General features: G+C 42.2%; 1 protein-coding gene across 1 annotated transcript in view; it reads right to left on the reverse strand.

Moving 5' to 3' along the window:
- The window catches only part of EML4 (EMAP like 4), a 150,265-nt gene extending 148,621 nt beyond the window's left edge, over window positions 1–1,644 (reverse strand). Inside the window, exon 1 of the mRNA XM_027681814.1 lies at window positions 1,475–1,644. Coding sequence (XP_027537615.1) covers window positions 1,475–1,499 — 25 coding nt within the window. The 5' untranslated portion in view covers window positions 1,500–1,644. The remainder of the gene's footprint in view (window positions 1–1,474) is intronic.
- Between the last annotated feature and the right edge of the window lie 11,962 nt (window positions 1,645–13,606).

The raw sequence follows: 13,606 nt of genomic DNA on the forward strand, positions 1-13,606 counted from the left end.
TTAAAGAGGTTCATAAATATTAAACATGGCATATTTGCATATGTCACCCACAAGCACAATCTTCCCTCAGAAAACCGGGAATAGAACCCGTACAATTCCTCCATGTGTCGCTTTTTGATCGCCAGATATAAAATGGCCATGGCAGTTACTTGAGCAAGGACAGTATATCAGGCAAAGGGCCAAACTACCAAAGCATACTGTTAATTATGGTGCACCAGTTTGGTTTGGACAGGTGCCCAAAATGCTGGAGTTGACATTTCAAAAACCTGAAAGGTTAGGATCACACTCAGAAGTATTTAAATGAGTCAATTTTTCCAGAGAATTGAGAACTATTCACTATTGCTACAGATTTCACAGGAGTGACATAAAAATAAATTAATCTGATTTTTAAGAGGCACAGATTTATTCTTCTACAAAAGCTGGAGTGAGTTTGATCACGAAGTGCCTGCAACAGATGCAGGAGCGTTGAAAGCAAATAGAAGGCATACAATGAGAGCGGCAGGTAAGCAGCACTGCAAAGACAATGGTCTTGCAATCTGCAGAAATAAGAACTCACACAGTTTACAACTTTTACATTTGGATACATTTTCAGCTCGCACTTGTAGTCAGGACAACCTGGTACCCCACGCAATCTGTCCTTCAAACCAGTCAGAAAGTAGGCTGGTGGAGTTGTTTTTTTTTCCTCCAAGAAACTACTGACCATTTGCCGCAGCCTTAATAAAACTGAAGGGAACGCAGCCTGTCAGTTTTCTGCAATATTTAGATGAGCAAGCAGCAAATATTTTCGATCACGCCACGGCTCCAGGCAGAGGAACCTGACACCCAGGGAGCCAGAAGGGCTCCTCGGGCGCACGGACGGATGCTCGGACAGCGGGAAGGCGCTCGTTTCCCCACTAACATCTCCGCGGACGCCGTCAGCGCCCCCAGCTTTCCAGGGGTGCGAGGGAGCCCCGTGCCAGGGTAGAGCTGTCCGCGCTCCCGGGGCTCCTCCTACGAGACCCGGGGCCGCAGCGCCCGCCCGGCCGAGGTCTCTCCCGCCCCGGAGCAACAGGGAGACACGAAAAACAAAGTAACGTAAAAAAAAAAAAAAAAAAAAAACCCAAACAATTAAATAAGGCAACAGCCCAAAGCCAAGCAACTAACTCTAGGGAAGCGCAGGAGAGAAGAACAAAGGAGGCAAGTGCAGCCGGAGCTCTCGCAACAGATGGTTTGAAGCTGACCAGATTTCGCGCTGGCATCCCCTCCCCACCCTCCCGCGGCGGGCAGTGTTCGCACGCACCGGCCCGGCCAGCACCGCATCGCCCCCGCACCGCGGTCCCTGTCGCCCGCCCGGCCCCGCGCAGCCCCAGCCCGCGGGTCCCGCATCGCCACCGCCCGCAGGTGCGCGCCTCCGGCCCCGCCGCAGGGCTGCCAGGCGGCTGCCGGCACGCTCGTCCCGTCCCGTCCCGTCCCATCCCGTCCCACCGCCGCTCACCCAAACTCCCGGCGAAACCGTCCATTTTGTGCGGGGGGACAGTGGTGCCGCAGCCCGAGGCGAAGCCGCCGTCGTCGTCGGCCGGGGCAGGTTCATTCACCCGCGGAGCAGCGGCAGGCAGCGGCGGCGCCGCAGCCCAGGGCTCATAAGCCGCCCGGGGCAGCGGCTCCGGCGGCTCCCCGCGCTCGAAGGCGGGAGGCGGTTCCGGCTCCTCCTCCTCCTCCTCCTTCTGCTGCTGCTGCTGCTGCTCTGCTGCTGCTGCGGGGCCAGAGCTGCCCGACTCCGTCCCTACACCGCGACCCCAGCACAGCAGCGAGTGCCGAGCTCCTCCCGCCGCCGCCAGCACCGCCCCAGCGCCCCGTGCTGTCGTGCTTCCGACTCCGCCCGCCCTGGCAGCCGCCGCTTCCCCTGCGGGCGGGCCGGCCCCGCCGCAGCCCCCGCCGGCGGGCCGGCGGCTCGGGGCCGCCTCCGGCTGCGACTCCCGCGAGAGCGCCCGCGGCTCGGGGACTCCCGGGAACGGGGGAGAGGATGGGCTGCGGGTCGCGGCTCTCGGCCGGGGGCAGCGGCGGTGCTGGGATCAGCACGCCTTCTCCGGGATGGGCCGGCGAGGAGCAACAGCTGAGTTTGCCTTCATAAGCTTGTACTCATAAGCGGTTTGTGTGAGAGTTAATTGGGCGACTTAATGTAATGATCCTAGCAATCAAACCAGAGATTTTTTCATACGTGAGTCTCAAAGCGTTTGTTCACGCTACTTCGGGAAAGTTTTTCCTCGATATTAAGCCAGAGGAACTGTCACTTCTCTACCTTTATATTTCTTATAACTGTGCATAAGGAATCACTCCTTTCACTTCAGCTGGCAGGGTTCCTGACCGTCTCCTGTAACTTCCAGCCATGTGCTTGATGTCGAGGGAAAATAGAAAATAGGACCAGAAATTCAAGCTAGCCATGCTGCATCTAATCGCCTAGCCGAGAGCGTTTCGTATGTTAAGCAACATCATCAAGTTGCATGACGCATTTTCTCCTTGGTCAGGAAAAGCTACGTACCCATTGCAATATCCTGTTTTGCTATAAGTATTTTCCTGTAATGTATTCAAGCGCTAGTGCTGCAGTCATACAGAGACGGGGATCATTGCCTCATGAGCACGTCCGTGGCATTTGCAGCCGTGCCCTCTAATGACAGGCTATGGATGTTGTTGAACAGGACTGGGGAGAACGCGGTGCTGGAGAACAGCACAGACCTGCTGGTAACAGCCCACACTTCCTCAGTACATTCCATCCGCTTAGGCAAAAGCATCGTTATCTCGCTTATCTGCAATATAAAATAAATCCAAGAGGTTTATGCTTGCTCACATTAGAGAAAAGCGCCTTGAAATTTTTCATCAAAACCTAATCTCCACTGGATTTTCCAGCAAATTTTACTGAGCAGCTGCCACAGCAATGAATTTGAGTGCAGCTGCCTGCAAACTACATTAATAATCCACCATTGTACATCCTGTAGTCCTGTCAAAAAAGATGGCTTGCAACCGGTCTGCTATAAATGAGCCATCATTAGCCACTAAAGTCTGATCTTATTTATTAACAGGTATTATACTTCCTACTTGTGGATGCTGAAGAACGGCTGTATATAGAGTAGTTCCACGGTCTTTTAGCTATGATGAGTGGTTGCTGCAGTCAGTCTGGTCCAGCCAAAATTCCCTTTAAAATGCTTCATTTTACAAAACAAAGCAAGAAGAACAAGGCACTACAGCTCCAGTCTTAATTCCCCAGCCCCCCCTTATTTCTTGCCTGAGGGCAGGTTTGCAAGATACTCGAAGCATTAGGAGTACAGAGAGAGAAACCTTCTCAAGCTAAGAAGGGAAAAGTACTCTGGGAATTCAGAGCCTGTGCACAGTTACCTTCAGAAAAGGGCCCCTTCCCCTGAAGCACAGCCTTATGTAAATTCTTCAGGTGGGACTTGTATGCATCAGGTGTGCTGTTTTGTTAAACAAAAAACCCCAACAAAACAAAAAGCAAGCCCAGCTACTTTCTTCAGCTTTCAGTAGAACCATCCTTCAGACGCACCCGTGAGTGAGATATTGCAAACATCCTTAGGTTTGTAAGTGAAGAAGTTTTGCCTCTATTTATAGACTGAAAACTGAGGCTCAGAGGTGAAGATGGCATCATGGATCCTTATCTAGATGTTTCATTCTTACTGAATTTGTTTAGAAGCATGAACAAATACCTTTGATTATCTGTGTCATGCAGAGCTTGCATGGAAGTATATAAAAAGGTTAAAAAGCTGCAAAGAAAACTATTTCTTTATAGTGTTATATTAAACATGAGTACTGGAGTGCTGTTGAAATCTGAAACTTCGGTTGCAATATTTTTAAAGTAAAGCTGTATCACTGCAGAGTTAAGGAACTGAACAAAACTAAAGAATTTAAAAAGAAAAGAAATTTACCTTTGTGTGACTTGTTAATTAGGAATTTCTGAAGAGCAAACACTGTGCGGAACTTTACAAAATGTGGCAAACTCCAGCTTTTAAATTCTTATGTTTATTTCTTCAGTCTAAGACAACTTCTGCATGCTACATAAATTTCGTGGGGCTTTGACTGGAGCATTAATTTATTTATTGGCTTTTATGGTGTACACAACAGATGTAATTGTGCTATGGACAGGAGCTTTAGCAAATAAAACCTGCAGTGAATACATATATGGCCAGGTGTAATCTTTAACAATATTACTTGGCTGATGAGAAGAACTTAAGATTAAAGAAAAAATAGTCTTCTTTGTGTAGGTTTCAGGCAGGTACTGGCAAATTACTTAACATAACCTGTAAACTAATAAACAATTTGACTGTTCCAGGTGCAAACCCTACAGTAAGGGTGATTTCTTACCTCCAGTATAGTACCTAGTGCTTAACTTGGAGGAGGGAGGAGTTGTATAGTGCTTTAAGGGATTTAACTTCTGTTTCTTTCTTGACAGTGATTCAAAAACAGGAAGCAGAGAGTTGTTACAAAGTTTTAACAAGCTCAGCAATTGTCTCTTTCTAGTTTATACTTTGATGCTAAGGAAAGATTACACTATTCAAGATTGGAGTGATCCCACCTCAGCTTTCAAATCAGCTGAACATCCAATGCTTTGCACATATAGATAGTAAATCATAGCTAGGCTTCGCAAACAAAGATTTGGGAAGGGGTCTACCCACATTTGCTACAAGCGCACTGGTGGATAAAGAGGCCAATGTGAGATAGACAAGTCCAATTGCAAAAGGCACAGCAGAAAGACTCCTTGGATGGTCTCGATAAGATACGGTTCTTTCTGCATTGTCTTTTCTCCTCAAGAGTGATTCTGCGTGCGTTCTCAAAGGAAGCAGCAGCGTTATAAATAGTGTGTCTCCAGACCTCCCGATTGGAGGCCAGAGAAAGACAAATGTGATACCACAGGGCAGGAATTTTACATCAGTTTGACAGATTCACAGTTTAGGAAATCTAAATTCTTGTCTGCATCCTTCCCTCTCTCTGCATTGCAACCCGACCCTTTGTGACTCCCACTGATTCAGGAGGCATCTGGACCGATACTGAGGCAGGCAAAGCCTGAGCTCTGCTTCTCAGAATAGCTGGTGAGCAATGAGCTGGTGCCTCAGCTGCAGTAAATCAGTTTGGTGTTACTGACTTCACCGGACAGGGCTGACATACGCTAGTTGAGGACCTGGACATAGACACAGTCTCCCTCTTACTAGAAGGAAGTTATGGAAAATACAAACCCCAGAAAGAGGTCACCCTGAAATGCACAGTGGAGGCTACACACATTCCAGAAATATTTACCCAGCCCTTGAAGGAAATAGTCTGTTTTTCCCCCATTGTTTCATTTCTTTGGCACATTTTCCTTGAACTGCAGGTTTTTGAACAGTACTTCTTGCAAGAATACCTGTGTTTGTCTTGGTGGTTTTTTCAATTGACATAGCTTGGCAGCCTTCAGCCTGGGAATTGTTTGTAACTTTTTTCTGGCTTGAATATAAATTACATTTAAGCATTTTTCCACTGAGGAAACATAAAAAATATTAACAACTGACAATGAAATTGCTGAGATTCTTGTATGTGAAGTTGGGAGCCTGAACCTGAGCCACTTTGTCTTAGCAGTTAGAAAGAGAAATGTACCTCCCACAGTAATTCTCTTCTCCCTCCTGCAGTTTTTCTGGTGCACCTCCTTAGGGCCAGCACCAAGAGCCCAAATGCATGGCAAGGAGCAGCTAGAAAGCCTCAGCACCACGTATCTGATCCCACCTCTCTCCTGCTCTCACCTGCAGACCTGTGAAGGGGGAAAGAGGTGATGCTATTTGTAACCAGCTGTGCCCCACAGCTGGTGGTGTAATCAGTGTAGGATCTCTCCCCACGCTCGTTTGAGATGTTGTTCCTTTACAGATATGTGGTGGTCTTTCTGGTGCGTTATTTTGAAGAGGAACAACTTTGTTGCATGGGATATTGTTAAATCTCCTAAGTGAGTCTCAGGTTTATAAGAAGTTCCCAGGCATCACTGATGTAAGGGGAAAAATTTGATGCCTGACCTAGAGGAAAATTAAATTACTCCCCCCTGATTTATAGAGGGTACTTCTCTTGCCTCCAACACAGAGTCTCTGGATTTTTTTTTCTGGGCTGGGATTTTGCCTCCCCCAAGAAGCAGCCTATGGTTCAGTTCCTCTAAATTACCCAGGGGAATGAATCAGCACCTGTAATGCTGAATGGGCTGGAAGGCATTAAGAGTCTTGCTAGGGACTTGAGGAGATCTGAGAGCTTCTGTTAAGGGTTTTAATTATGTGTTTAACTAAAATATGACATAGGGTTTTTAAAATGGGGACAAATTAACTGCTATCTTCATTAATTTTGATAAAGACACCTAGCTGCTACTGTATAATAAATGTTAGAAGCTAGACTTCTGGATATTGCTGTGTACCTGCTTCACTCAGTTTTTATAACCTATTCCTAGAGGTTTGAGGTTATGGCATGCCTAAGTATGTCCTGGACTTCCCCCATTGCCTTATAAAGTAGAAACAGAAGTTTTCTTTCAAAACAAAAGCATAAAGTTTGCCAAAAGATTTCAAGGGGCTAAATTCTGTTTAGGTGGACTTTTTTGTAGTAGTAGGATGGATCATAGTCTTGTTTCTGTAGTGCTACTGCTTAATTGCTGATTAACATAAAAACTCATGAGGAGGTTGAATTTGCAGCTATATATAGCTGGTCTTTGTATCCTTCTGCACACTTCAGTTTTTCAGCTTATTGCAAACAGATTTTGGTCACCATTTGCAAAGTTGTTCCCAAATGTTCAGAAATGTCTTCATTTAATAGTATAAATACAATTTACTGGCAGGCAAAAAACCAAAAAATTTTTAAAAGATACTAATGATTTGTGAGGGTCTTTGTAATTGAGACTCAATAGAGATGGCTTTGGGGATGTGCTGAACATCCACTTCCTGAAAAATCCAGCTTACAGGTTGCAGCTTTGTATTATTATCCCAAAATTGCAGTTCCAAGCCATTAGTTAAACTTTGTCAAGAGCTGCATCATTTCCTGGGGTCCTCATTAAAAGCACGTTTTGGTTCAGATGTAGAACCTACAAATCTCTGTTAGCTTAAGCTAAATATTGCATTATTACATTAGTGTGTTTAAAAATGGCAGTCTCCTACAAATGTGACTACTGAGTAAGAGAAAAATAGCAGAGCTCTAGTGCTAATTCCTTCACCAGCCCTGGTGGGAAATGAGCAGATTCAGTGTGATTCCTAAGCATTTAAAAATTGGCAGAATTTGAGCAGAGAGAGTTGAAACCCTGCATGCACAATGTTTCTTTTTCTCATGAGGGAAAAGGCTTAGCATTTTAATTAGAGAGCAGGTTAAAAATTTTATACTGCAACTTTGTATTGAGCTTATTGAGCGAGAAGATCTGAAAAACATTTCAGAAAGCTGGAAAACTAAAATCTTATCTTCCTTCATCTCTCTCTAATTGGATAAGTGGTCTGGTTTGTCATACTGAAAAGCACACTCAGTTGTTTTCTCAAATTAGTGAGCTCCTCATGAATTCATACCTTGGTCCAAGCACTGTAAAAGCCCAATGTCTTACATAAGTGCTAAGTTAAGGATTTAGCTGAGGCATAAATTGGTGTATTGGCTTTGTATCGGCCATTTACATTAGGGCGCATTTTATTCTCTGCCTCAGGAAAAAATGTGCTTCAGCTTGTACTTGGGAGCACTATGATGAGCTCTGGAACAATCCCTTTTCTGTTCTCCTTGCTTAGAAAAATGAGGAAAAGGTAAAGCTAGCAGGTCAGCAGTGTTAACAAAGAGTGCTAACTAGTAAGTGTTAAAACTGCTGGAAGACAAGCTGATTTTTAGACTGAGAAGTTAATGGAGATCCCCCTTAGGAACAGAATAAATTAGCATTACATGTGGGATTTATATTTTTTCCCCCAACTGTTAAAACATCTCCTGTAGCTTTGCATTTTATACAGATCATTATCCACAATAAGAAGCTGGTCTACACAATAACCCATGTGCATGTGTATGTATCTGTAAATAAATACACTCATATAGATCCTTCTTCATCAGTGCCGGTCACCCCTCCGTGCAGTTCTGTTTAAGCTATTACTCCTCTGGAACCATTTGTCAATGGAAGGAAGTGCCTGTAGAGAAGTGATACATTACTCTATAGTTTCTTGCTGTGAAGTGTTGATTTTAAAACAGGCTGGCAGTTTGCAGCTGACTCCCTAGTAAAAAATGAACAGACATAGTTTAGGAGGTTTTGGTTTTCTTTTGTCTTGTTGTTATGCCTGGTTTATGGAATCTCTTATTGTCTTTCAACTATACCATACTCAGCAATGGATTTATCTCTTATGTTTGGCCTTTTCTCCTCTGGGAGCTCAGGATTCTTTTCCATTTCCATTTCTACATTTTTAAGCTGTGACAGCCATCCTATTGCCTAGTTATTAGCTAGCAGAGCAGGTGTGCAATGTTTTCTTTTAGAAAGGATAATGCTAGCACCTTAATTCAGTGAGCAGCACAGTGATCATCCTCTGTTCTACAGACTGCAAACATCAACAAAGATGTTAGTGTAAGATAAGAGGCTGGAAAATGAAGACCAAAAACAGGTCAGCAACTGAAATCAAGTGGAAAGAAATTCTATTGCCATTAAAAAATATTAATCTTGCAATAATATGTGTGTATAGATAACTTGGATTAAGAGTAAGGCTGCTCTCTGAATACCAGCAGTGCACAACTGAGGTTTTAGGCATTGGTATCTTCCGTATCTGCCATATCAGACATTTACTTTACTATTCCATGAGAAAATGTAGATCTAGGAAGGAGCTTCTGCCATGGTCTAGTAACCACAGCGGTGTTGGATCAAGGGTTGGACTTGATGATCTCGGAGGTCTTTTCCAACGTGGTTGATTCTATGATTCTGCCAGGCTCTTGGACACACACCGTTACTGCATTTGCAGGATGGGTCATATAGAAACAGTGTATCACATGTAAAGTCTAATGAGGTAACTGGTTGTGTGTTTGTGAATTAATATCTGAACCATCACAATCAAGAAAATAAAAATTCTAATCTTGGTTTCTTAATAGTCATCAAAGCATATGTCTCACCTTAGTATCTCCTGCTTTGAGAAGACCTTCAAGGTCAATTAGGCACTGATAGTGAAACTGGAGCAGTGAATTGACCTTTCTTTGGACCAAAATTCTAAAGACTCAAAGATGAGTCTTGCACCATGATTCCTAGACGTGGGTCCCTAACAAATGTAGCCAGGGGAGTTAGATTTTCTGTAGTCAAAGGCTGTAGATTATTACTTATTCATAATAAGGCTGTCTCAGACATGCAGTGTGTAGTTGGGGTGAATAAACTCATTTTCAAATAGATTACCTGTGCCTGAAGAACAGTTAATGAAGCACATTTTTTTAATTTCCTTTACCTACCCTACATTTAGTAATTATAGTTCCTAATTAATGACATCAAGAGTTGAACTTTGGCTTTTAAAGCACCAAACCCATGCTGTGCTGTAGACACATTTACATTCCATTTATGCAAGTCACCCAATTAAAATGTACTCATAGAAAGTATATAATACACCCAAATGAATACATTATTTCCCCTATTCATCTACTTTCTTTGCTTTTCAGCAGAAGTGAACAACCTTTCCCTTTACCCCAAATGGGAATTCATGGGAAAAAAAAAAGGTGAAAAAACCAAACCCAACCCTGAAATAAGCAGCAAAAGTAAATTAAAGGAAAACTTCTCAGGTCAAATTAGTGAATTAGCATTCTTAAAAAAAGAATTGGGAATAGGAAAGCTTTCCTTTTAATTTTGCTTATATGACTGCATTTAAAAATTGAAAAAATGTGGTAGAAGGAAAAAGTAATTTGAAATTTTCCATGCTGCCACATGAAAACAGCAGATGGCAGCAATAGAGACAGCGTGCATCAAAACCCAGGGTTTGTCTTCCTCACTTCGATGGGTAGGCTTTGAATCATTTTTTGGCTAACATTTCTTCTAGTTGGTCCTGAAAACGTATGAAAGTAAAAAATTTTCTTTTAGACGTGATCTCAATATCTGTGATCTTCATCCTGGAAAGGTGTTTCTTGGCTTAAGTCTCTCTGGACTGGCACTGAAGTATCCTTTGTCCTTTATCTTCTGTGCTTTATAATGCTTGAGAAATTGTGCTTAAGGCAAAGGTGAATGCCCAGAGCAACTTGGTCTTTTTATTTTGTTTTAAATGTAATATTGGTGAATAAGGACATTTCTTCCTCAAAAACATGTTTCTCAGACAAAATCCTTTGTGTGACAGGGCCACAACTCCCAGAGTTTTCTGCTGGATACAAAGAATGCATTAGGCTGGAGACAAGATATGAGAACATTGCTACACGAGCATCATGTGATGAATAAATGGAGTCACAGGCAAAGGCAGTCCTTCTCAAAAGATGAAGAAAAATGCCATTCAAAAACTAATATTGCCAAATTTGTGAGACAGGCATTGAAGATGAAAGTTTCATTTAATATCCAGGTGCTCATAAATTCATCCTTTAAGTAGCAACCAGTGTAGGGTAGATTTCCACAGGTAGTTCAGGACATTGACATTAGGTTCTGTAGCTTCATGTTTTCAGAGGTATAATGTGTTTCAAGGAAATAAAACTTGAACTGTGAAGGGCAAGTTTCCTTTAGGACTTCATAGTCAAGGAAAGCAAGTGCATTGTGACAGTAGAGAGTCAAATTTAGCAAAAATATCTCAAGTTAATAATTCCTGTAACATTATGGAATGGTGTGTGTCATGCTCTGTACATTCCTTTACCACATTTCAGATCAGACAACCCAGTCCTCTTCAGAGGACATTTCTAAATGTTTCTAAATGTTGGGGGGTTTTTCTCTGTACTCTGCTAATTCTTTCACTATGTTCTTTTGTACTATGAGATTTAAGAGATTGTTTAGCTCAGACAGCCCTGCCAGGTTGACTTCCTGTTCCAGTCACAACTGGTGGTGATTTTCTGAAGGTTATTTGTTTCAAATTTAAAAAAGAAAATTTCTAATGTCCTCATAGTGACTTTGAAGTTCCAGTCCTGCGTAAGTTCCTGTGTAAGTTTTCCTCTCTTTTTCTGTATCTCTGCATGCTTTGGTTGAGGTATGCATGACAATGAATGACATTTTCTTTCTGAATAAAAGATGCATCAGATAGATTACATTGACTATAAATACTATCTTCGTCTGCCAAATCAAAGGATTTAGAGATGTCTCCAGCATTTTTTCATGAGGAAAACCTTGTGAGCTGTTCCAGCTATTACAATATATGAAGATCAAAATCTACTTTAAGTGTACTTTCTACAAAGTCTGTCAAGCCAGAATCTGGCTGAGAGAGAATGGATGACAGCATAGGAAAGGGAGAATTCTCTATTTTTCTTGTTTCAATATGATTGCAACTATATTTTGTATTTCAGGTACTGTTCTGAAGCCCAGGAGGTCTGAACTGAATGCTCTTTTAGTCATGTCCCTCCCTACCTATGTCAGCCTTCCAGCATCCTTCAGAGCAGGGACTATCAGTTACCTGTACTGACCATAAAACTGGTACAGTGCATAAACTCCACTCATTCTGCCACAGCACACCACACCAGTGGAGTGGATGAAAGGATGGAGTCTGCCCAAGTCTTTTACCAACATGGAAGAAGCGGATGAGCGTTCAGTCTCTTGTTTAAGAGGAGATTGTAAAGATAACAGAAAAGTGGAAAAGGCAAAAAGCATCAGGCACTAGTAGACCTTAGTTAGACCTTAGTGAGAGCCCTAAAAATCCAATTTCCGAGTCCAAGCCCTTCTTCCCTTCTGAACTTTTATTGGAGGGAGAAGAGATTTGATCCAATGTAAATATTGCTTTATCATAGGAGAGATAGTTAAGATTGTGTATATAATGTATTATAATATTTATTTGTGTAGTGATTGTAATATAATTCCCTTCCCCCCATATTGAGTCTTGTGTTGTGTCTGGAAAACCCCTCTCACACTGGGGTGAGTTGTGGGAGGAGGGCTTGGACTCGGGAATTGGATTTTTAGGGGTCTCAAACCACCACAGTAGTTCAATGAAAATATCACTACGTAGGCTATATGTAAATGAAGGTAGATAAATGAAGCAGTGGAAGCTTGGTTGTGATGACAGGTGTTTGGAAGGACTTTTAAACTATTCTAGCTGGTTCTACATCAGTAAAAAAGGGATTGATTTTGAGGACTGCAAAAAATGTATAAAAATTAATAAACCAGCAAGAAAAATACAGGACTGCAGCAACTGGGAGAAAGAAAACATGGAGGAAAACGTATTAATTATGCCTGACAACTGGAGGAGTACAGCAACCTTTCTTTAACAGACATGGAGTCAAGTTAGTCATATTTTTCTTGTTTTCTGTGCTTTATAGGTTTATGTTCATAGGAGGAATACTGCTGAAAACATGCTGTGTAGTTCTGAGGACAAGTGAAAAGCTGCATTTGAATCATCTGTATGTAGCCAAAAAAATTACTTGCAAGCATTTCAAGTGCTACTATCTTTCCTCAACGTCCAGAGAGGAGTTGGTGGGCAGATACCAGTTTCTCACTCTGCTCATCTGTCCATTGCATGGACAGTTGCATCTAGCAAAATCAAAACACTATCCTACTCCAGCAGCAGGGCTTTATGCCCATTCCTACTCAACAAGCTCTCACTTATATAAATGTAGGATAGAGAAAATCCTGACTCAATAGTATGTGTCTCACAACTAGAGGAAAACTACATGAGGCACAAAGGGACTTTGACCAACAAATTGGCATTTCCCATGCAAACTCATTCCCATTTAATAAAACAACCATGGGGTTTTTTAAATACAAACTGTTATCTGTAAAGGTTATTAGAATCACATTACAGCTGGAATGTGAGATTATGGAATAAGCACTGTTTGAATGTAATGTGAGCATATGGATGAATAAAATGCTTTTAGTGTACTTGGAGTTGCCTGTGTTTTATTTTTTCTCAGCATTCTTCCTGCGTTCAGTTCCTGTATTGTCTATACTGCTTATTTAAATAAATTTGATGTGGTTTTCATCTGAAAAAACCAATGAGGACCATATATGCCTTTTAAGATAGAATTACCTTTTTAGTATTCCTGCTGCTTGCTATATGATTGCAAGTACAGTTTATCCTCTAAGTTCATTGCAGCAGAAGAATTTGAATCACCACTGGAATGCATAAGCAGAGAAACTCTACCAGCAGTGAAGCCCCTCATCAAAAAGAGCTCCTAGTAGTTTTAAGACTCCATTATGGCTTGGACTGATTTTGTGGTGATTTTTGTTTGGTTTCTTGCCATTATTCCAGAAAATACAAAGATCAAAGAAAGAAAGATGTATTGATTGGCTCAGATCTGGTCAAAAACTAGATTTGTGTCTTCTAATGTAACTAACATTTTACAGATGGCTTGGTTCATGTTAAAGCTAGGGATGCATGTAGATTGAATTATCAGAGGATTAGAACCAGCTGCAGTTGATTTGAAAATATTTTTTGTGTATTCTGTCCAGCCAAACACACAGAGCAGGCTCTTGCTGTAAGAATTCTAGCAAATGCCTAAGAAAAAAAACCATGAAGAATGATTGAAGGTCTGCCCC

The sequence above is a fragment of the Neopelma chrysocephalum genome, unplaced genomic scaffold (assembly GCF_003984885.1).
Source record: "Neopelma chrysocephalum unplaced genomic scaffold, ASM398488v2 Primary Assembly neopelma1_61b, whole genome shotgun sequence".
Classification (NCBI taxonomy): Eukaryota; Metazoa; Chordata; class Aves; order Passeriformes; family Pipridae; genus Neopelma; species Neopelma chrysocephalum.